Source organism: Varroa jacobsoni, unplaced genomic scaffold (assembly GCF_002532875.2).
Source record: "Varroa jacobsoni isolate VJ856 unplaced genomic scaffold, vjacob_1.0 scaffold_131, whole genome shotgun sequence".
NCBI lineage: Eukaryota > Metazoa > Arthropoda > Arachnida > Mesostigmata > Varroidae > Varroa > Varroa jacobsoni.
Window position 1 is genome coordinate 11,113 of NW_019213033.1, and position 25,751 is coordinate 36,863.

Consider the following 25,751-nt stretch of genomic DNA (forward strand, 5'->3'; position numbering starts at 1 on the left):
TATATATATATAGTGATAATAGTGGTAATAGTAAAGTACTTTATAACACAAGAATAATAGTCATCACCATCAATCACCGTATTATCATCTACCATTTCGATAAACACCTTCCGGGCCTTCGTGTTAATCATTTGTGTACGTGTTGTGTGTGGCTGTTTCCGACTGTTGTGTAAGAGCCTATTTTCTCTTTACCTTTTCATTATTTCAACTATTATTATTGTTTGATTAATGTAGCTCGTGTCGCATTTTACCACAAGCATTGTCGTTGTAATAATGATAACGCTTATACTAATAACTTGATTCAACGGTAGAGACCAGCATGGTTCATCATCATGTTGAAAAGCCATGATAGTTGCTATTGTTTTGTGGTAGGTTTTCTGTAATGCAACGATGTTTACTCTAAACACCATTTTTATGAATATATTCTATTCAGCATATAGATAGAGCGCATCTTTCCCTCTTGTTGCTGTTTTTGATGACGTTTTCGATCGATTACTGAATGGGTTTCAATTTAGATGAATTTTCTTTTCCACTTACAACGTTCACTGTAACAAATTTGCTGTTGTTGTTAAGCAAGCTATTCGTAAGAGGCAAATACCCAAATCCCGAGGAACAGAAAGAGCATAGCATCACTGCAGTCAAGGTTTCCCTCTGGGTTTCAGCCAGTAGATGATCGTTTTCATCGTTTCAAATCGTAAGTTCGCGTTCTTTTTCTGATTAAAACTCCGACCGTTGGCATTCTGTGCCACCCACAATATGCCTGCAGTTGCGTAGAAACCGGGCTGATAATTCAGAGATGATCCTTATCAACTCTACATCGCTCTTTTAGGTGATTAGAACCTGGCTGTAGTAGGGAGCAACAAAGTCATCGAGGCCTTTGGACGGCTCGCAGACATATCGATGTGTCGTTGAGTCTATTTTGTTTATACATGCACATTTAATGTATGAACACGTTTAATGTATGAACATTTAATGAACACAGGCTCTAGCAGATCTTTCTCGACAATATTAGACTACACAGAGAGAACAAAAAGGAAAAACAGCGAAGTTCACGTGTTGTACAGCACCAATCCCATTGAGGAGAATTCCATTTTATCATTTCGACAAAATTAACGATCTAGATCAGCCTAGACAAACACTGAAAGCTACCGAGCCACAAGCATAAGCGCATGTAACGTATTAGTCTCTTTTTTTTTATTCCAACATGCTGATCGGAGATAGTATATTGAGATCTCACCTGTATCTCACCTGTAACAAAACACAACGATGTAAAACTTGTACCTGCCTGGGCTGAAAATGATAATAGCTGTTCTTTCTTGCCGTTTCTGTTGCCAGAGGAATTTAATAGAGCAAGAATCGCCTGATTATAAAACTAATAATAATATCAAAAGACTAATGAGATACTATTCTTTGCCGCCAACAAGGGACTGTCGACATATCTGAGTTTAAAATTCGTTAAAAGCAATCTTGAACTATATGTTAAATTCGGCATTTCGCTCCACATCTGACTCACTGTGAAAATAGTGCTTATTTTGCTTTGCTTTTAGTGTGGAAGCCTCATAATGGATCACACTGCTGTTACCCAACCATTGAAGAACACGCTAGTCTTTCCTTGCCTTCTCTATGGGCTATGTATGCTACAGGTAGGTAGATAGGTCTCCGCCGTTTTCTCCACACTATGTTTATGATGTGTGTATGCGCTTATAAGTGATGTCGTCGCAGTATGTGGTGTACATGTAGTACATAATAGAAATAGCTATATTGTCATTGTCATAACCTCTAGTCACAAATAACACACTGAAAAACAGGCCCCAACGCAAGAGCTGCACACGGCTAGGATGTGACAGGTTTCTTGGTGGCATCAATTACAAGCCAATCCGCACGAGGCCCGAGTGTCCTCTGTGTGAATGTGGATGTCTAAGTGTGAATGGCTTAGAGAGCTGGGACTGTGACCGAGCACATCATAGAGCACTATCGTATGGGCATGAGCGGCCCCTATGTATCATGTGAGAGTCATTTGAATTTGTGCGGGGCTCAAATGTACACCCATATCCGTAGAATTTGTGTGGGTAGCTTCGCTTGAACCGCCGGATAGCGTTCTTGATGGTTCAGCTTTTTGGCTTACATCACTAGGACTATCATAATTAACATTATCGTTGCATTACATCCCACATTAAATATAAAATCGATTACCATTGTCGAACAATTAAATAGTGTTTTCTAATACACATATGATGCTTTATATAGAAAGAAATTAGAATATGTAGTCTATTCGGCCTGTTTCTTGTATCGAATCGCCTTTTTTCTTTCTCGCAGACTTCTAGTGTCTCATTGAAATTTCCATCATCTTTACTCAGTTTCCCTGTTGCTGTAGCTGTGTGTCAGTTTTGTCCATTCATCCGCACACAATCCACAATCCACCAGCATACCCGTGTCTCAACGAGTTGGCCAGCCATCAACACCAATGACCACCGTCGGACCAGAATCAGAGCAGACGACAGACGACCAGGCCATCACTATCGCTATTTTCGCCATAACCTCCTCTCCTATTTTTCATCACCTCCTTTGGCCTCCTTTTTTCGTCCTTTTCCCTCCTTTCTGCTTTTCTTCCGTCACCTCCTCCTCCTCCTCCAAAAGTCTCTCCACTTTCGACCATTAATTCACCACCAACTCCTTTTTTCTTTTGCTCCTTTTTCTCTCGCCCTCATCTCCTCCTCATCCTCGGCCCTCCTGGCCGTGTCGACGCTCGTTGGAAGGTTCGTTTATTCGTGGCTCTAAAAACAGAACGAAAAGGAAACAGCGCAACAACAACAACAAGAACAACGACAACAGCAACAACAACAACAAAAACTCAAATTAATATAAAAATACCCTTTCACTCAAAAAATTGCGTGGAATCAGACTCAAATGCATGTTCGTCTTCTTGTGTGCGTGTTCGAATGTACATAAATGTCTGTATATTAGCGCGTTTGGCTACATGCACATCCGTTCTAAACTATATAGAATCCATACATAATAATGCTTGTGTGTCTGTTGATAGAATTGCGCAAGGAAGCTCATTACTCGATGAAAAAATTAACGTAACTGTGAGCTGACAGGTACATGTATACAGCGCACATGCTAAAGGCGCCTTACATAGGAATCGATTAGTTGCCGTCAAATATAATGGCTGTGAAATGCGTTTCTATTGGCGCACAATTCTGATAACCTACTACATCTACGTTGGCTGGAAACTGAATTCCGGTGTTTACAAATGTATCTGCAATTACTAAAGAAGCACGTCTGAGCAGTTCATTGTCGCTTAAAGTCAGTACAAATTCGAGGAAACTCGTGACAGCTAACGATCGGTGAGTATAGAATATTTTAAAGAAAAAAAAGTATGAAACAATCGACCGCTATTTATATCATAGACTACGTGAATTTTCCGAGTTTTACACCCGGCCCAGTCATCAGCTATTTCATAATGTGGCTAGCTCCCATTTCGAGTCGAAGTATGTGTATGACCGAATTCGGACCAAGACCACTGCGTCTTCCTAAGCTTTGCACCCAAATACGTTACCCTATCACAACGCCACCATAGAGTATTGCATAGTGCATTGTTCTGTGTATGTGCATGTGAAACTTTGTTTGCAAAAACCGTTCTATAAATGTACAACCTCATGTCTGCCTATTTAAGAATTGAGTTGTTTTCTAATACATCTGTGTGTGACTACTCAACATGACCACTAAGCTTAACTGACAGAAGAACCAATTGCGGGTGATAATAATAATTGTGGCTATTTGTGCTATGCGCACCGTTCCAATCGAGCGTATTCCCAACTATTTTTCTAGCAATCATCGGCTACACCATGCGAGACGTACGAAGAGGCCCCTTGTCAAAAAGTCGCAATTTGGTTATAAAAATCTGCTACCCAGCTCGACTCCACAGCAGACATGTCTTCAGTAACAATGCTAGTACTTCTGTCGGTGATAGGGCTTTTTATCAGTAGCAGATGGGCTTGCCGCATTATGCAGTGAGTGTTTTCATTTATTATGGACAACTAAAGTAATTTTCTCGCAAGCAAGTCGACTCCAGAGTCAGCGTCATTAACAAGCAAAAGATTTAATTTTTCTAACGTTGATTCCAGATGGAGGAATAGTAGTTCAAGGTTTTTATGTAATTCCATTTTGTTTTAAATTTAAAACGAGTGGCAAGCTCTACATATTACTATACTATTTCTATGTCTATTCCTAAACGCCACTATTTATGATTTGCAAGAGTGGCACGTCTGATGAGTCCCCACACTTCTTTCGATGAGGGAAAAATTTCAAAAACTCATTAGCTGATGCTTGTATTCACAATGTACATCAGGGCCATTTGTTATTATGCGATCTTGACAAATCAATGCTGAAAATTTCTGACAGCCTCATGGATGTGACGCGGTAATCGAGAACACACAGTGTGGTCACCCCACGACGAACGATCTCGTCCCGACATTTTTATCACAGCCTGGATTGAGAAAAGCACAATCGAGTAATAAGTCTAGCCCTCTACACGTGTAGATTTGTGTAGTTTCGATCATGCTTCGAAGATGACGATACACGGCGCAGCATATGTTAGCGTCGATTTTCTCAAACAAGCCTGTACTGAGATTAGGTTCGGTACCGCACATCACAAGCTTCGATATCGTAGACACCAGCGTTCCAGCAATCAAGTGGAGTACGAACGCCTTCTAGGCAGCCATATACCTACCTACCATTTTTTCTGATATGTAATTTTTTGATTTACGGCTTCTCAAAGTAAGTTGGAAGTGAAACATGCTTGCCCACTAGTTGCTCCTCTTAGGGCATGGAGGGATCACACGGACTTAGGCCGGTTGAATCAACGGTTCAAAGCTAGCGTTTGATATTTTTTACTTAATACAGCAAGTAACTGAAACATGGCGATGAAGTTTGGCGTTGGCACCGACTGCGTGCTTTCGAATGCAGAACCAACGGTCCACGAATCTCTCAAGGAACTCCGAAGTAGCGGGCTGCATTCGTTATTTCAATTTCCTATCTTAAAGTAGCACATGCCCTAATGTTCCTTGCAACTTTTACAATGCTATCAACAATGTTTGAGCTATAATTTTATAACACGTTGCATGTGAAATGTTAGTTTTGGCCAACAGAGCCCTCGGCTCTAAACTCTGCACTCATGAACTGCAGCAATGCATGCCCTTCCTCTGGGTGGTCACTTTACTAAACTTCAACACTCCAATCCGTTTGTACCATTTGCTTAAGGCCCCCTTGCCTAATGTCTTCACCGATCTTCTATTAATTTCCGCAGCGCGCGGTCTTTGAGGAATAAAGGCCTGACCACAGAGTGGTAATTTTCCTAGAAGTAAGTGGTAAGTTCCTAGAAGACTGAAATATTTTCCAGCTAAATCATGTCTGCTAGCGAAGTTACTCAATTTCGAAACCCGCTGAATTCAATTGTAAGTACATAATATTTGGGTGTTTATAAACGTCTTGACTTGTTCGATAACCTGTTTGCTCAACAAAGCATCGTTTGCAATCATGTACGATACATTAACAAAATGTATAACACGCAAGTATCAAAAAAGCGTGACCAAAACCACTCATCAGAAAAGTAGAAAAATTTCCATTAAAAAATAGGTTAACATATTTTATGATTGTAAATGGCATAGTTTCGGTCAAGTTATCCATATTCGATGTGAATACGCGAAACATACCCTTAACGAAATTATCTATTTAAATTAGGATGTTAAAATCGAAAAATTATTAAGCATGCTTGCACCAATTGGCGCAGTTAAGATGTCCTTCAAAAGCCTGATTCTTTTTTTGAATCCCATTATTAATTCAAGCAATTTCCGAATGAGGGCGCAACTGTGAAAATATCGACAAATAAAGGAAGGCCCAGAAAGCACAATCATGCGACCGTAAAACACTGAATAATGTTTTACTTTTTTGACCTTTTAAGGTTTCATTTAATTCACTAAGAACAATACTCCTTTCCGCATCATCACGACGAAATGCAGTAGGTCAACTTCTACCGATTTTTATCCAAGCACTCAAAAGGGCTTTTTATGATGTACGTGTGTAGGTCAGCTTTTGCTTCAATCGTCACAATAGGCTTCTCTTTATTATTACTTTTACACAGCTATGGTAAGCCTATTCTAGAACTGAGGGGCCGAAGCAGGTGAGCTGCCAGATCTTTTAAACGTAATCTCTTCTGGCTGCTTGAGCGAAACTCACGAAAGATGACACATTAAATATAGTCAGAAAATGAGATAGCTGTTGGGAAGAGAGCGCAGGGTTGTTTCTCTTCCCAAAACCGTTTCCTTTTTTTACTCTTTCTTGCTATTGATGTTGCTGTGCGTTAGTCGTTATTGGTATTTATACGGTACCAGCTTGCTGCTGTCAACTGTTGTGGCAGTTGCGGCGCAACGGGCAAAGACTTCACTCTCTCAGTCATGAGTGCCGCCCGCGTAGAAGTGTGCATTATGCCTTAAAAATAGCAGCATACGGATTCACTGAGTTGAAACATACATAAATTGAAAGCGTACGAACTTGAAAAATCTAAAGCCGTATAGAAATAGGCGATAAGACGGTAAGTGAAGGACTACTTTTCTTTATCAGGGAGGAAAGTAGATCCCTTGTCTCCGCCACCGCTTTCGTCGAGGCCACTTAGAAACCTGCCAAATTGACGCACACTGAGGCCTGGACTATATTAGTATTTTAGGTTGGTGGGTAACTTGGGTATGACTTGGATGTCGCGCGGTTAGGTAGTCACTTTCTTCTTTACCTTTACTTATAGTTGTACGTATAAGAGTTCGACCAGCAGGCAACTTTTGCCAACGAGGTCTGACGGCAGGACCACGCTTTCCCGTACTTATTTTCTGTTAGCTGAGTAAAAACGAAAAATCAAGTGTAACCAATAGAGCACAATAATCGATTCAATCGGTGTAACATTCTCTAATTGGTCTTAAACTGTAACTAATTTGAATACATACCTCAGAGGCGTTGCGGTTTGGACCGCGCTGGCTGTCGCCCTGTGCGCCGGCTTGGCCAGGTTGACCCTCTTCAGGACAGTCCCGAAAGATGTGACCTGGCTTGCCACACCGGTAGCAGCTCTTATCCACCTCAGGACAGTCGCGCGCGATGTGTCCCGTTTTACCGCAATTGTAGCACGACATCTCACCTAGAGGAAACAATTGCGTCATAAAACAATTTACAACTCACTCTTTTTTCGAAAGATTCCACGCAATACATGAAAATCGATTTTTTTTAAAAACTCAGTAACAAAAGAAAAGTCACAGAACATGAGTAAATTTCGTTTAGATATATTTCGGACACATACTTGCAAGAAAAAACGATGCGAAAGTATTTTCCTTTTATTTATTTTATACAGATCTCTGGGTTACAAAACTATAGATTACAAATCTTATATTACAAAACTATAGATTTTGCTTAATAAATTACGAATTGTTAACTGGAGAATGGGCTCCATCAGGCTTATCTGATGAGTGTCGAAAAATCAGATCTGGTATGATTTTTCAACAATTTTTTTTCTAGGGTTTCAAGAGCCCTTTATTTAGATACTGTACGGAACTGGGTCGATTAATCTAAGGTAAGATGTTACTAGTTAAACCACTATATTATAATTATGAATTAAGCACTGTTTTATACTATTATATATTCAATATTATAATCAAAATTATTATATTATATATATGTATATTATATATATATACATTATATGTCTCTTTAACGAGAAAAAAACTAGCATCCAAGGCCGCTTATTTATCAAGCAAGTAGAGATCTCTTCCACAAGAAAAGGCTTTACGGGCTTCTATAAAGCCACCCGAATAAACCATCGTAGCACGGGCCGCTTAGATGGGTAGGACCTCTGCTTTCACACCGACAAATTCTCTTGCGCGAAAGGCGGCAAAAAATGCAGTTTTTACGCCAAAGCAGTCTTTTCGCGGGTCGTTTCGTTCGTCTAGTTTGTCTGTCCGTTGTTAGACGGTCCATCATTTCGTTGGGTATTGGGTTTAGAGGGCATGCGTCTACACACGGTTTAAGAGCTAAAGGGACGGAGAAAACCACTGAGCAACTGAAATTGCAGTTGAAGAAAAGTTGGCCCCTTTACAACTATTCTCCCATTATGTGCAGCGCCTGAATTGTCCCGGCCTTCATCTTCTTTTTTGAAACATGGAAAAGACCGCAGAATTGGTGGTGGCAGCAAGAACGTTTCCAGTTTTTCTTCGCCCTCGGTTTGATAATAAGTGAAATTGAACACCCATGAGCTTTTGTCGAGCGACGAGTCACGAACCCAAGTCGGGAAATTCGACCAGCAGCCGTGGACCGCTAAGAAAACGCAGATCTCGTGGTGGCTAGCCTTTCGATAATCCGTTCCGATGTCGCTTTGCCGCAGACCTTCTGTCTCTTGGGAAACGTTTTAGAACGTGCATAAACGCCATTTCTCAGCTCCATCTCTTCATTGCCAGCTATCGCATGGCAGTACAGGTGTTGCCAGGGTTGATCGCCGCTCACCAGCCAACTTGAACTAAAGCGTAACATCATTTTAACCTGGCAGTGACGGAGCGGGGGCAGAAGTAGTAGCAATCCAATGGAAACCACGGCCGTAATTCGACTGACCTACTCTTTGCAACGTAATCATCGTAAGCAGTAGAAACGGTAACTCACTATTTCTCCATTCGCTCAACTCAGTTTAGTTCACATTTTTCATTTGTTCCGCGCTCCGTTTGATGATGGTAGTCCTCCCCACTTCCCGAGTGCTTATCGCTCTTTCGCCATTTCACTCGCTCTCACTTATACTAACACAACCTCTTTGTGTTGGCGTCGGGTCTGCATCGCTCGCGCTCCATTGAGATCAAATTGTTTTTTAGGTTTTAGGTATAACTGGCGTGGGCTGGCTTTCGCGAGTGGCTAAGTAGACGAAGACTTGAGCTGACACAATGCGATTGCTGGGCAGCGGTAGGGAAAGTACTGGCGCTGTCAACGGAATCGGACGATACGAACGCCCACGGCGATGGCTACGACCGCTTAGAGGTATAAATGAAAAAGCAGGAGTCCACTGTCGATAGAAGCTAGCAGCGCAAAGGTGCAAACGCAACTGATCCCATCCGAAACTACCTGCTCGAATGGTCCTACGCGTTATTATCTATCCTTTTCTCCACTTCCCGTCCCCATCACCGGTTTATCCTCCCTTTCCCTTCACGAAAATTAAGTGTCCAAAAATAAGTGTATTCTTTCTGACAAGAATTAACTGGTTGCTCCCGAGTATCCGCTGCCTTTTGCGATATGACCAACCAGCATGCAGCCGCAAACGTTCACGTCATAAACTCCCCGGTAGCGGCCTAACGTTTTGTTCGGACGCTCTGTTGTGAAGCTCCATCGTCCGTTATATAAGTGGCCTTGTCTACGTAGTTCCACGGCGTCGCTTTTTAAGCGATTCCGCATTATCTCCCATATGGGCACGTCCGTCTACAAGATCCTCATCGTCAGCGTATGTTTAACGACTAATCGCAGACGACAAATCGGTCCAAAACTTTGCTCATTTCGGCACAGCCATCTGTTGCTGTATTTATCCCTTGAATAGAACCTAACTCACAACAACGGCAAACGGCGGAGGACTTTGAATTATCCAGACCTGGAAGCAGTCATATTGAACGGCAGACTCTGCTCACAGAGCGCATCATATAATACCTATTTACAAATTTCAGTTTTCCGCTAGAATTTCGAATAGCTTAGATATCCCGCAGGCTATATACGTTATAAGTCCTCACGCAAGAAAGCATGCATGAATTAATGGAAAAAATTCAAGGCAGCAAATCAAAAGCCGTAATCGCGCTCGTCGTAGCAGAGGATGCAGTGTTTGTTAACACTCCCACGATGAATAATCTATGAGATAGGTAGAAATACTTGACTCGATTATGTGGCGATCTAACTCAGTTATCTCTTATAAACAGGCTGTTTTTCTGCAGTTGTTGGCGTGGTCGTCGTCATGTTTTCTTTTGAACAGAGACCATTATTACGTGTGTCAAAAATTATATACAGCCCAAGTGGAATTGTATCAGAAGGTCACCATCGTTTAGAACAGATATTGATAATCAAAATTGAGATAACTTGGTTTGGTAAACTTATTTTGTTTTTACGGCTTTGGTTTTACGGCAAGACACGGTATTTGCGCTATCCGCCACCTGAAGGTAGCAATCAAGCATTTTATCTGACGTCCTTCAATATGATAATGCAAATTAATCGATTGCAAAACCAATCCGTTATTGTGTCCCACCACTGAGAGTTACAATACTTATAAATAAGCACAACGCTTGCTTTACTTAACTGATCGACAAGAAAACATGTTCATACACTTGCATACCCCGCCATTGTCGTGGTATGTAATACGGAGTTCTTATGTTTACGATATAACACTACAAATTGTCGCTGTTGAAATGTTTGCAGATAGATAGGGCTGAAATTAAGCAACGAAAGTGAAAAGCGGTGAATAGACTATCTACCGTAAATCTGAATCGCGCACTTATAAAGGCACGTATTGCTTAACAATTCGAGAGGAGAGAACACTTCAGAGAGGGATGAATCGAGTGGAACTGCAGAATACGTGTGACATCCATGTTAAAAAGCTACCAACGTACAGTGATAGCGCCAAATCGGCCACCGTCGTTTGTTGTTTGCTGGCAGCGTTGCTGCTGATGCTATAACAGACACCACCATTCTGTACGGCATCGTCGTCGAAATCTACGGTCCTCCGATTCGTACGCCGGCCAGCTCGTCGTCAACAGAGAAAGGCCGGTGCAGCACAGTTCGTCATCAAGAGATAGGTTGCCAGACGTGATAGACACCTAGGACACACTTAAGCCGTCGCTTACGGCATGGCAAATGGACTTTACTTATGTATATGTTTTCTTAACCCCGTATTCGAGGAACAAGCAGTAATGGCATACACTTATCCATGCATCCAGGTAGGCAAGTGGAACCGCTGTCACAGGCTTATTATGTAGGTTATACTGCTTCACTTCAGTAATAGCCATTCAGCACAATTATACATCTGGCATGCAATGGGTTTATTGTCATTGGTGTCGTTGTTTTATTGAGGCAGGTTTCAGGAGACCGTGGCGTTGGCCGTACCGTACAACTAATGCGACTGTGTCTGGCCTGATCCAGGCTGCTGCGAAAGCGCTACCAGGCATTACATAATCACGGAATCGCATCGGGCGGGCATCATCGGATACCAATCAGAGCAATCGCACCGGGACCTATGGTGGGACACTGACACAGAACTTCATCTTTTCCCCACTTCGTTCTTCCTTTGATGCTGCTAGTGTTACTTGCTCCCTATACAATTAACTTGCGTGAGGGCTACACGAGCAACCCTCTTACAGAAGAAATCTACAGTTGGTCCACTTCCGTAATGCGATGGCCACCTATACAAATAGGTATATATGTGGCTAGATCGCGAAGCTGTAAGCTCGAGCCGGAGATACAAATCGCTCGAAGGCGAGCAAGTGAAGGACTTTACTGCAACTCGCCCAATGGGACGCAGCAGCAGACAATCGAAGCGAGGTGACGCGCCCGCGGCTGGGCACGAGCCCTGTTGTCATGGCTATAGCTGTTATCCAACAGCAGCAATTTGCTTTGTTCAGCTAGAGAACGACCGACCCATCAATTAAGCTATCAAATGCACCTATTGCAGCTATTGGATACAAAAGGATGTTACAGGCATTAGATGTCGCCGTATACCCTTGACTTCTGCCGTTTGTACTAACAGGCACGTACATATATATCGAGTATATATGTACTGGTGCGGCGTGATACGGTAAGGGGTGCGGCCTATGGAACAAGTACGAATGACAACCCCCGTATGCGAAAGGCGACAACACACACAATTGTTGCCTTACAAGCTCTGTCTCAAAACGCGGTACCCCGATTACAGTTAACTACTAGAAATGACGTTGGCCGGGGAATTGACAAACTCCCAAATCAGTGCGTGGAGCCAAGTAGCCTCGCAAACTAGCCAACACAAGAACGTAACGCTCATTGTCGAATGAGATTAACGCGTGCAAATAAAAATAGTAGTGATTAAATTGAACTATAATTTGCTTTATTCAGGTATCAACTCATATGCGATTCACTTAATTATTTAGATGTTCTTCTTTAATTAGCCGAATGAAGCGAATTCATGTGCCGTTTAGTCTTATATAGGTGACCCACATTATTGTGGGTAAGTAGATGTTTAGTTAGTTTAAAGTAAGAAAAGGTAAATAAAAAAAAAATGGTAGAGAGGGCAATAAGACTCCATCGTATGAACACCGGAGCAACAGAATTACGTGCGTATAATAGGAGGCTAGTAGTGAGACCCATCGTCGACGATAAAGTGATGCTAAGTTCTAATTTTTGCTTCCGCTTCATATTTAGGCGTCGGCCAGCGAATCAGCTGCTTGGATCGATTTTGCCACTGATTTGTGTGGGTGCAATAACAACTTTACATGAAACAAATATTAAAGCCAGCTGCAATTGCTAACGAATTTTTTAAAGGCTTCGTGATCATATTGTACGTAATACAAGTAAAATTTGCATTAATTAATGCATGTGAAATTTTCAACTTTCATTTTCGTTACAAACTCCGTTGCTAGTTAATATTACTCCGTTAACGAAAAGAGAAAAAGACACGGATCGTACTCAAAAATCTCAAGGAACTAAGTATTATTAATACTCAGCTTGTGAAATGACAACCGCGCACCGTTAGGCGTACAGAAGCCTGATGATAAAACTGATGCTCCAAGTAGCTCTGGGAGTTACATGAATATTAGCACTCGCCAATATTAATCTTTTTCAACAAAAACCACTTCATATGACTTCACGTCTTTAATTGACTAAGTGCTGCAAGTAAAATTCGATTATAATTATTTTATTTTAAATTATATCCAAAAGGAATTATGTAATCGTTGGAATGGAGGAAAACCCTCCATTCTGAGATATAACTTGTACAAATATTCTAGCCCCGATCCTTAAGTATCGGAGTTGGCAATAAGTATAGTTGATAATTGTAAAAGAAGTCATGCTTTTTCCTTCTTATCTTTTCGAACTTAGACCGGGGTACGTCTTACGATACGTCTTTTTTCGTACGTTTACGGAAAACGGTTCGCTGCATAGTAAACCACTTTAGACAAAACAGCACCAACATACGCGCCAAGCAGGAATAACAAATATTTCGCTGTGCATTGCAGGCTCCGATAATAGATATCAAAACTTTTTTTGAAACGCCGCCTGGTGATGCTCTATTGTAAGCATATTATACAGCATCCAATGTTTCAGCTCTCCCTGAACAGCAACAGGCACCATCGCCGTTGCTATGGCCTTATCGGCGCCATCTCTTTTGGCGGCATCAGCAATCGATTGTTAACTGACAGGAAGACGTCAGATTTACTGCAGCTGTGGGCTGCCGCCAGATCCGACCAGTCAAAGCCACCACCGTCGAATGGATGGACCCTTGGCAAACAAATAGACGAAAAGGAACTAAGCAACAGGTATTGCGACAGGTATTAACAGACCCGACTTACATACACATCAACAAAAGCAGCAGTAAACCACGACACGCTCAAGATGTATTCATCCGTCACGCTGCCGGCCAGCAAGAAGTGAATGATAAAAACCACGCAGGTTAAGTACAAAAACGAAAGAGTACTATTGAGAAAGAATCCTCTCAGAAAAAAGATTCTCGTTGCTCTCTTCCGTGTTCCCTTCTCCGCCTACTTTCTACGGCTCCCTTTCTTTACTATCTCTGCACTTTTGCCGTTGACAGGACGCACTACCACAGAGGGTTCGCTCCAACTTACCGTCTCTTTGCCGCCCGCGACTTCATTCCTATAGTCGTCCTACGCTTCATTTCAGCAAATCCACGCAGAATTACGGCCACAACGATCAAAAAGCTACTGCTGGTGTTGCGCCCAGGAAAAGCCACCAACAGGCCTTTCGTAGTGCTTTTCGATTCGATATTTCTACTATCTCAGGAGGACTGTAAGAAATCGGCAGTAGCACCAATAACAGGGAAAGTAAGATGTAATGCGAGGGAGTGTTACGTCGGACTGTTGACGTAGCCGAGAACGTCACTGCGGTTAGAGCTGACGACGCACTAATTTCCGCTATGGCGTTATGGTACCGTAAGGCTGTATCATACTGACGTACAGACTCCGGTGCATCTAATGGGGAGAGGATCGAGGCAGGATTGAAATAAATGATTTACTCATCGTCTTTGCTGACAGCAATGGCGCCAGCGATAATAACCGGCGAGGCAACCGCAAGCAGATGGATTCCTAGAAATGCACCTAAGACTAAACCGAAGCCAGCACCAGTATTGCTGTCCTCGCCCAATTTCCGCTGCAGCAAAAGCCTACGCTTTTTCATACGGGCTTTCATACGGGAAAAGGAAAAGGAGAATATATCACCGCAAAGCCATTCGGTATGTAACGACCACCAAAAACTGTTCACTCAATTTAACTGATTTGCCTATGCCTTTATGAAAAAAGTAACTTCTTCTGTTTCAGCATTATTCTATATACAAAATAGGAGAATAGCTCTTACCTTCTAAAGCACAACAATAAACATTAAAGTCACCCGCTTGAATACACACTTTATGATCTTAAGTACTTTTGCAGCAGCACAGAAAGTTGTTGGATATTACGAACACCAAACAACACGGATTCATTAGTAATACAAAGTTAGCAGGATCAAAGATCAGCAAAAATAGACTTTTTAAAAAATACCGTACCCTACATGCGAGGAAATGCTTTTATTGGACTATAAGGTGACAAGCAAACATCGATTAAATCTTAAATATCGAGTCTCTAACCTCGGATGGGCCGAGAATACCGGTTTTCTTATATGCTCTTCCTTTTTTGCTTAACAACAGTTAAAAACATTACTACAACGTTACACGTCCCATGCTGTCGTTAAACATTGCTTCAGGAGGCTGGCAGCTTCCAGCTTGCAAAGCAAAATATGCCTACAGCCGGTTTCGAATGAGAAAAATGACGTGTTTTTAATTTTAGCAGGCAAGCACGTTACTCCCGTACCATTGATGGATCTCAGAACTAAAGTATTATATCATATACCAGCCAATAGGCATCCTACAGCTGTTCGTCGGTACCCACTTTAAATAACCGCGAGAAGCAGCTATGTGTAGCGGCAATGGAAAGATGCCAGAATGTAAGTCATGTTCCAAAAAAGTCACCTATGATCATAAAGTAATTTATCATAAACATTCATGTGGTCTACAAATAAACAGGTACTTGTTTCACGGACTTGCCTGTAGGTGCCAGCCAATTACCCACGAACACCTTCTTTTCAGCACCGCGACCGATGGCGGAAACCGATTGCGAAATTGATATTTATAAAAAAAAATCTTAACGAGTTGTTCTATCTGAACGGATAGTAACTCGGGATTTGCTTTAGCACACGACAACGTTGCCAAGAAGAAGCAAGCAAAAAATCAGCGCAATGACGGTTTACCCGAAGGCTTAGTGTTCAATAGCAGTGGATAATTGAGTAATAATAAATATAAATATTTATATCTCTGCAATAGACGAATTATATGAACTGAATCTGTATCCGCTTAAAAAATTTAACACCGGTTTATTTATTTAGGACGAAGCAGCGTTAGCTGCCACACGAATATTCCTTTTAATACGACATGAAAGAGGTTACTTCATAAAAACTAGAGGTTAAGAGAGGCATAGTTGGCAACCGTTGGACATACACCATTCGTTGGATAAGCCAGATTCAAAAATCCAAGCGGCAATAGCAGCTCTAGTTAGCTTGAGGCGACAGGGCTGGCGACATCAGCGGAAAGGCAGCAGCGGTTCCACCAAAACCAACAATCAATAAAAGCTCGAGCCTTGAGTAAAATGGGCACTATTTTCGGCCATGTTTTATTCAGCTGCATACCATGGTGGTTCTTTTTTCCGTGCGTCACCCCGTCACACAAGCTCTGCTTCATACAACTATGAATTCGAGCAGAGTCCGCAGTGGCTCCATAGAGGAGTACAGAAGCAGTGGACGCTATCGAAGTGTCAGGTATGAACCCGCGAGCCGTTGTACTCTTCAGACTGCTTACCATAGCTCTCTAAGCTATCGGTTATGTACGTATACAAGTCATCCTTCGCTTTGTTACGGCTCTACATTCCGCTGTCCCTAGTACCATCCATAAATAGATACGCCCACACATACAACATCCGCGTAATCCTCAAAGCTTGCATCTTAGCTTTTTTTGCCGCTGCTTGTGCGGTGACTGTTTCTGCAGGAAAAGCTTAGAACGACCCAACAAGGACAACAACAATGATTTGGAGAACAGGACCTAGGCAATAATCGCTTGTAACCTTTGACTAGCAAATCTACTAGCCGGTGTCTAACTGGCCACTCATTTGATAAGTCGTTTGGTTCGCTCCCAAATAGAGGGTTTAGGTTACGGGCAAGACAATTCCTGCCAGGAAAGTTGATATAGCATGGCGGGATATACGATGGGAACAGAATTCTGCACAGCTCCCCGGGAAACTAAGAGATCTATGATTAGAAGTTTTTAAAATATGGAGTTGCGTAATGTAATGCAAAGAATAACAGATACGCACACACAACAGGCATATACATTTGAGTGCAGCATTGTATAATTCTGAATATACACTTTCAGAACGATGTAGTAATCGAGGAAAATATTGATTCAGTAATAATGTACCAAAAAAACGTGAATGCTGCTACTGCTTCTTAGGCTGCTGACTTTTGCGCCTTTGTCATACGGTCAAATTCAAGCACGCTGCTGTCGCAAGACAAGGCCAGCCGCAACCGCTGCTAAGCTAACAAAAACAATAACAATGAATAATTAGAACAAATAACGAACCCAGATACCCAGGATGCGTGGTACCACCATTGCATACTGCTATACCAGAGTCAGACCTGCTAGAAGCGCTGTGCATGCGTATGTGTTACACAGCAGAATAAACCAACAACAACAACATTTGTGGAAACACTAGCTTTTATTCCAAGCTGCACAGCTGTCTGCAATATAGCTACATTACTATGTTTACAGACGAAAACGTCTGCATCATATGGTGAGTTTTCACTGACGGTTTTCTGCATGCCCGTTTGTATTGCATATTATCAACTACTACTACGGTTCTCCCGGCAACTATAAATTTATAGGTTGTAGATAAGACTTGTACTCGTCACGTATTGGCGAACATGTTAATGTATATATAAGGGAGATAAGAACGGATCGAAAAACATGAACAGGCTAGGTTTTCCCTTATCGAAGATGTGCAAGTAACCAGTTGTTAAGACATGCTCGTGAGAACGCGTGAAGTTAACTAATGACAACACAACAAAATATTCACTCCCCTTACTGCCCATCGGACATTTTAGGCTGGGCGTAAGAGCTATTCAGTGCTTAATCTTATTTGGACGAAGTCTAATTCAAGACTTTGTTTTCTTTTTTCGGTTATTTATAGACGAACAGACCGAAATGACACCTAATCTCAACAAACGAACAAATTGGTAGTAAATGAATGAACAGGAAACAAGCGGCAAAACTGCGCATTTATACCGGGAGAGAATGAGAAGCGAAAAAGAGCCACATAGTACTGGGCTAGACCTGTGAGAACAAATAGTAATTATAGTGGCGTTGTTTGTGACAGTGGAGGTTGTTTGTGACAGCTGACATTAAGGGAGGGACGGCCAATGCGGACACTAGATCAGAAATATTGCTTTTCATGTGATTGACAGTCGAAAGCCGGATCAATTTTTAATTGCTGTTTTCACTTAACCAGTCATTATGTACCGTAAAGTGTATAATGTATGTTGCAGCGCGATATAGAGCAACGCTTTGGTGCTACTAGTGATAACGGTGACATGGTAAGCGCTGGTGGCAGAAGTAGTCGCTCTCGAACGCTCACACGCGCACAGACACCAAACACCACGCTTAAAGGCTACAGCGCTAGATTTGATTGTTTTTAAAGTTGCTACTGGCGATAACGGCGTACCACAATCTTCGATTCTGTTGTTTCTTCAACTGCTAGAAAGAGATGGAACCCTTTTAGTCCATACAGACGCATGTATATGCACAAACATTGATATATACACATTGCCATGCAAGTACTAAAGCATTATGAGATTTACGTTTTTTGCGTCAAAGAGTTTTTTACGTAATAAAGATGCTTTAACAAAGTGATAGTGGTAGCGGTGGCGGCGGCGGCTTCCGCGAGAGCAGCACACAAAATGACCCCACACCAAGATCGTCATTGAGGTGTCATTACGGGTGGCCGCGGTAGAATAGTGAACACGCTGCCGAATACGCGTGCACAATTTGGCGCCAATAATAAACAGATGGTGAATCTAACTATGACTGCTGTTGTCGTAGGGGCCGTCCAGATCGCTGCACACGCGCTACAAAACAAAGATATACCAAGCTACAGGGAGTTCTACCATTATTAGTACTGCTCCTATTGGCCATTCAAGTTTGCTGCTTTGACTAGACCTATAGCAGGCAGCTGATGGCGGCACTTAAGGCAGACGAGATTGGAACGACCCCAAGTAAATGTATTAACAACAGCATCAACGTCACACCATAGGCCGTGATAGGGGCACAAGTGATTCTCGTGTTTAGTCGCCCATTTGTGTCGTTATTTCTTTAGATATATGCACGTACTTTTTACAGTAATCATAAAGTTCTATGTACTGTACGTGTGTGTATATGACATGCTTGGGTCTAATGCAATTATTGTCTAATATCAGTGTCATTATACAGACATCTGGTAGGTGACACGATGTGATAGCAAGCATCGGCCAAGATGCTCATATAAGTATGTCTTAACTTCGTTGAGAAGACCAACATTTTGGCGTAGAGTGTATATGCATGTAGAATCCTTTATGGTAAGGAATTCACATAAAAACATATTTTAGCATTGTGAAGGACGTAGAAGATGTTGGCGGCAATAAACTGTAATGGGCTCATTACCTATAATGCGGTGTCACTCAAATTTAAATCTATGTACAGGCCACGGAAGCCAATGTAAATCACATGCTTCTTAAGTTAAAAAAAACAGTATTAACTCTGCTTAACCATACTTTCCAATGAATTAGAACGTGATAGAAAAAAGACACTTTGAATTCAAAACGATCATTCACTGATACCAAGCCATACCAGATGAATTTTGATAGAGTGAATTCCGCGCCGATAACAAAGAATTGCACCGTCATGTTGATGCGAGATATCAATCTTCACTCATCTCATCAATTTTAACAGATCAGAAAATCATAAATTCGCTAGTAATTGTACAAATTAGACGATAAGAGATCGGGGTATGTAAAACAATGTCCACGTATGCTGAGACGTTGGTCTGGCTCTAGGCGTTCGTAAAACTTGGCTAGATGCATACACCAAATTAATTCGCTTCTGCTTCTAATATACTCACCTTGCTGGCAATCTTTAGCGATGTGTCCTGTACCGTTGCAACGATAACAGCGGTCCTCGGTTTCCTTGCAGTCCCTGGCAAAGTGGCCCAGCCGGTTGCATTTGTAGCACTTTTCGCGGAACCCGCCGCGGAAGCCTCCTCGTCCACCACCCCCACGACCACCCCTTCCACCTCCACGAGGGCCTCGGGAGCGTTCGCCTTCATCTGGCATTGAGCACTCCCTGGCGAAGTGACCCGTACGGTGGCACCTATAGCACTCACTGCCTCCGCTCATTATGTATCTTTTTTCTACGATATTATAACGATAATATAACCGTTGTCTTTTTCTTCGCGATATTGGACGGTGCACTCCCTTCCCGTTGTGCTAGGTTTCCACTATCCGCGCAAGTATCCGCTTTTTTCCCCCGTTGCAACCGTGGTTTTGGCCGTCTATTGCTGTTTTTTCGCCTCGCAACGCCACGTGACGTTGTCAGTTGCTCACTCAAAACTATACCGTTCTCAGACTGAGTTGAAAAGCTGGTAACAATGAATAACAATTCCCAAGTACCTTCCAGCACCTTTCACTTCTAAGTTCGTTCGGACAACGAACCAGCGTCCAGGCCCTTTTTTCGGCTTTTCCTCTTGCTCTTGTTGCTTTTCTTTCTTACTTCTGATTACGCAACCATCGAATGCAAGAGCTACAACCGCACCCGTAAACGGATGCTCCTACTTTAACACACACTTCAACTATCTACACGCTGTTTTCAGGTGCTCTTTAAAACCTCGTCGTCGCTTTCCCCTCTCGTTCCTTTCGTCACTCACGTTTCCTTAATCTCCTTGTACTATCCGTCAACCAACTTCAACCAACTTCTCTTCAACCTCACTCCTGCGGCAGGCCTACCACTCCTGACTCCTTCCTCGCCGACGCCTCCACCTGCCGATCCTCCCTCAACACACCTGCTCCACGCACCTGTAATAGTAATTATTTTTGTCGTCGCGTTGTTGTCGTTGGCATCGTCGAGTGGCAACCATTAACAAGAATTGTCGCAGTCAAAGTTGAGAGCACAGTACACAATGCACATGGCGCACACATACGTAGATCAGTATCAGGAAAGACGAGCGAAAAACATCCGACGACATGACAACACAAGGAGAGAATACAAAAAGTGAGAATAGAAACGTAATAAAAAAAAAAAAAACAATATATATTAATAGTAATAATTCTCAATTTTACTTCATTACTCACAATTGTGAGTACACTCATTTAGACGCATGGGCATGTTTGCTGCGGATACAGCACAAAAAAGCGAAGCAAAACCTGCGTCTGTCACCCAGAGCAAACAGATAGAAGAAAAAAAACAGAATCGTAACGGAACAACGGCATCGCGTTTGGCATTTTTAGTAATACCAGAGAGTAGCTCGTTTGCTAAGCCTTACTCTACGTCTTTTTCGCAATCTGTCAATCAATTATTTGTCTATCACGGGAATAGCTATTACTTCCGAACTGTATAAGCCGATGGCGGTTTCATTTTGGCACGCAAATACACACGCGAGATATATGTGAAGGTCTATCTTGACACAGATGCGGTCAATGCGATGCCCCCTTGAACTCAATGCGGCCTTCCCAAGTGAGCATTCTTAAAAAAGAAATGAAAATAAAGAGTCGAGGAGAGATCACGATAACATTGTGAATATTAGCTGCGACACTACAGGTAGTGAGGCGGCATTAACAGTAAGGCCGATCCTCCTGCCCAGCGATTCATAACATTCGGGCCATCTACGCCTCAGGGTGTCACGCGGATTCCTCGCATAATCGCTGGCATAATTTTAGTCGGCATAACGTACAAAGAACCTTGCGTAGTCTGGCGGATCGGATCTGCGGAGAAGTTGGCAATTGCTTCCTACTTTTTAAACGGTGATTCTAGTAACAGCAAATAGATCTATGTACGCAGCATCATATCACTTGTACTTAGCATAAAGGCAATTGCACCTTTTATTGAGCTAGTTTTTTATCGATCAAGTCAAAACAACGTCTCCATCAACTATGTAGATTTGCTCCTTCTGATTCTAACAAACAGCAGAAAATGGTTCTGCTATATCAATGACAGGTCTCAGTTTTACGAAGAATGACAACGGCGTCTAAGTTGTGTATGAACTTTGTCGCCAAATTATTATATAATAAGAATATACTGCAAGAGGTTGACACTTGTTACGAACCTAGTGTCTATCCGTGCCTAGATGGCGCCCGGCCTTATACATAGGCCACATAGGGACAGGTACATATAACCTCATTCGATCTCCTTCAAACGCACAGCAAGCGGGCGGGCGGGCGGGCGGTTTTGGTCAGATAAGGTGCCCCGATTGGCGTACACGAACCACTAAACAAACGCTCAACAAGCACCACCACGGCTCGATGTTTGCCTTTATCGGTAGGCTGATGACGGTAAAGCAAAGGCCAAGAACGCACCAACCGTCCGACCAACGCAGGACAAAACTAACCATATAAAACCACCCATAAGCACTTCTTGCAGTAAGTAGGTACTGTGCATTTTTATGTAACAGAAAACGATAGGTTGTGCCGAGCTTCAAGCCTAAAGCCTAATACCACGTCCCATTTACTTAATTTTCAAATCTTCATACATACACGCACGCAGGCTAAACTTCATCTGTACATAAAACTCCCAGACACTCACACTAGACACTCACACTCAACTCTTCTGGCCGCTCACTGAAGGGCCCGTATTCGGCCCGTAAAGTCTCCGAAAACAACGTGATCCTTAGCGCTGCTATTGAAATTGCGTGCTGCTGCCACCACGCAATGAGCCAATCAGTCAATTAGATTAGTGCCTTGCAGTCCAATGTCTGTGCGTGTTCTCTGGACATATAAAAGTTGTAGAAGTGGTGAGTTTGCATTCGGGTTACTCTCCGTGAATCTTAAAATGTCCAGGTTCTTTTGCCTACCGAAACAGTGGCTTCCGGTCGGCCCCATTGCTTTTCCTATTCTGCCTGGCACTTTTGCCTCTCATGCGGTAACACTTCTAGACAGCGACCAGACAGAAAACACATACTGAGCTGACACCTCAAAGGCAGGATCTGTTTCGACGAATTAGCCTATATATCTATCTAAAAGTTTGCTGCCGGTCACTTCTGCGCGGGTTGTATTTGGTTTCGCAGCGATTACAAGCGACCTTCGCTTAAGTGATGCAGCCGCTCTGATAAGAAGCACGGTTAACGTTGGGCCAGCATAGATGATGGCAGGCGTGAGCATAGCCCATCCATCCTACAGACAATCACGATGTTAGCGTTAGGAGTTCTCAAACTCCTAGCGGCGATGAGTGTTCTGCATAGCGCTTTTTTTCCTAAGGCAAGGTCTAACGAAACGCCGATGACCACAGCTTCAGTAACGATAACCGTGCTAGGCTAAGCAGTTACCGCGATGATAATAATAACCGCGATCGGCCGTGGCTGATGCAGCGACAAATTCAATTTATTAGATCCCTGTTATTTACAGCCGCTTGTAATCCTTGAATACCACCATCTTATTAGCTGACAATCAAATTGGTTATCATCTATGCAAGGCCTGTCACTCCGCGTAACTATACGTAGTTCAACAGTGGTACACAACAGTATTATCACCATATCGTCTTGCTTCGTCGCAGGTTACAGCAGTGACAGCCATATCAGCGGTGGCGGAGACGATGCTGAAACGCGTTGTAGCATCGCTAAAGCTGCGAAGCAAACAGCCGCCGTGCGACGAAGACGCTGCCGCCTGCTCATTGCGGATGGTTGCCATTTCGGCCATTACTGTTACTGGCGCCGGCGCCATCTGCGCGTTCTGGCTGCAAAGAGTGCCAGTGTAGCAGACGAAGCGTCAAGCGTCAACAATTGCGGCGACAGCAATCGCCGTCTACCTACGAAGCCCACCGTACCTGTCCCGTCACTCACCCGCGTAGAATGAGAGAGACACTCGCACAAACGACGAATGGACACTGGCAACAAATACCCAACGGGCCGAAAGGAAAGGGAATAGGAGAGTGACAGACGAGGCACGGACAACAATGGCAGCAAAAAAAGATACAGTCAACTGTTAAATCCGATTGACAACAAAAGGGCTGATTGATAGGTGAATTTAATATCGAATGTTGCATAGAAGACTGTCTCGGTCTAGCGTACGTAGCAGCAGTAGCAGGTGTTTATTAGACAAGGAAATATAGGAATAATCAGGAGTGAAGAGATACCAGATGGCGGTTTTGTAAGCGGGAATGACCACGATCATCGTCGTAATACTGACTTGACTGAAGGCACCCATTAACCCACATACGAACAAACAGACAGGCAGGATGAGTAGAAACACATTTGCTAGTACGGGTACGTTGTTATTAAGGCCTTTAAGTACTTCTACAATATTGGACGACAGGGTAATCTCTATCCACCTACACCCCCCCCCCCCCGTTATAACCGACTGCCGTCACCGAATGTATTGGTCGGTGGAAAGAGGCACGGTTTTATGTCGCAATGAAAGCACTACGGCGGCAAACAATCACGACTACATCGGCCTGGCCGAACCGACGAAAGCTTTCAGCCATCAGCAGCTGCTGCTGATACGAAGGTCGGCGGAAAAAGACCAAACAGGACGGGCCCGCCAGCAAGGCTATCCAGGAAAACCGCGGCCGAGGATCGACTCGAGTCAGCTCCGTTCGCTCGCGAGTCCATCGGTGAGTCTTCTCTCTAGTTGAACAGCGGCAGTGACACTGTGGTCGTAGTGGGGGCTACGGAGAGCGGCGGGCTATGAGGAGTTGTCGCGCGAGTCCAAGGCGACCGCTTTGCAGGTAGACTTATTCCACAGCACAGCACGGATGCTCGTTTCGATCTCGGCGATTCACGAACGAATCGTCTCCGGCTGGTTCACTGGACGCCGACTGGCGCAGTCGTATTCCGTCAATTCCAATTGATGCCCATCACCAGGTAGATACGGGTTATGTAAGCAGCGGAAATGAGGAGAAACAGAACCTGACAGAAGACAAACAAAGCGACAGACCGTCAGAGCCACTGAGGCACAGAGCTCAAGCACGGACACTTTGAATGATTTTTTGTCCTTTGCAGTCGTAAACCACTGGTGAAGTATTGAGGCTTCCAACACTCGGGTTTAGGCGAACCGACCAGCTGGACACGAGCCTTGCCGCTACCAGCCGCTGGCCACAACTGAAGGAGGGTCACACCGCCGTGCCGCACAACACTGCTTATTTCAGCTACTTCGACAGCACACGAGTATGGACGACCATAGACTTATGCAGCTGCTAGTGCTGGACAAACTCCGGCAGGCAGTAACTGCTTGGTATCGTTACTGTTCTAAATATCGTATAGTAGTAACTGGTTGAACTGCTTTGCTAACTTCCCTATACGACGGCAGGGCAGCCACTGTTGCTAAGCAGTGGTTGCCTTCCGCTGATACTACTGCTACCGCTGCTACCAGTGGCCTTCGAAGATCAACCAGCGAGATGAGCTCTTCTCCGGTAGAGATACTCGGTGGGACCAGCCAGGCCAGTAGACTTGTCAGTCCAACTTGATCCGCTCCCAGGTTCATGCTCACTTCTCAGGGATAACCGAGTTCACGAATTCGAGGGATAATTAAAGCTGGTATCCGTCACGCACCTGCTCTCGCAAGAGCGAGCTTCGTAGCCCAGCTATACGGGGGCAATATGGATGGATACCACGGAATCTCACTTACCGAGATGGACCAGACGAGCCTCCTGCGAGTCTCCGCAGCCAAAACGTACCACGTGGTCACAGCTAAAGTCCGGCCCTTTCGTACCACACCGTGGTACGATTTGAACCGGAGGCTTGGCGCGAAACCAACGTAACACAAGCGTTAAAGCCGGAGGAAAGATTGTATGATCATATGTTCTATACAGCAAACTACTAGAGAACAACGAGATAATAACAAATGCTTACATATATACGCGCAGACACAATAAGGTCATGTAGCTTCAAGATAAATTGACAAGTATACCGCAGCATTGTGTTTTTTATCTATAATTGCTATCTTCCATTGGCAATCTCACACTATACTAAATATAGAAATCCTATCGAATTTGCTTCAACTAATATAGCTATAACTTTGTCGTCGATGCGGTTGACTTCATTAATATATTGTTGTATATTATAGAGAATGCAATAACTCCGTATAATTGCTGCTCCAAAAACACCATACAGGTATAACTTCATTGAAAGAAACGGCGGAACTGTTCTGCGACGTATACTGATAAATTACACAATAATAATAATGTG

General features: G+C 43.3%; 1 protein-coding gene and 2 long non-coding RNA genes across 11 annotated transcripts in view; 2 read left to right on the top strand and 1 right to left on the bottom strand.

The window, feature by feature from the left end:
* The window catches only part of CNBP (CCHC-type zinc finger nucleic acid binding protein), a 35,078-nt gene extending 9,618 nt beyond the window's left edge, over positions 1–25,460 (bottom strand). For 2 of the 9 annotated variants that reach the window (XM_086971549.1, XM_022846669.2), the window contains exons 1-3: positions 25,116–25,201; positions 19,485–20,433; positions 6,996–7,183 (exon numbers count right to left, since the gene is read on the bottom strand). In XM_086971549.1, the coding sequence (XP_086827675.1) occupies positions 6,996–7,183; positions 19,485–19,688 (392 nt within the window). In that variant the 5' untranslated portion in view covers positions 19,689–20,433; positions 25,116–25,201. The other 7 variants (XM_086971535.1, XM_086971542.1, XM_022846661.2 and 4 more) reach the window with 7 other exon arrangements.
* Positions 10,288–12,115, top strand: LOC111268027 (uncharacterized). The gene is made up of 2 exons (XR_002684970.2): positions 10,288–10,988; positions 11,126–12,115. It is a non-coding gene; the product is annotated as an uncharacterized LOC111268027 (long non-coding RNA).
* Positions 13,864–15,631, top strand: LOC111268024 (uncharacterized). Its single transcript, XR_002684969.2, has 3 exons — positions 13,864–14,485; positions 15,075–15,231; positions 15,374–15,631. It is a non-coding gene; the product is annotated as an uncharacterized LOC111268024 (long non-coding RNA).
* Positions 25,461–25,751: the final 291 nt, after the last annotated feature.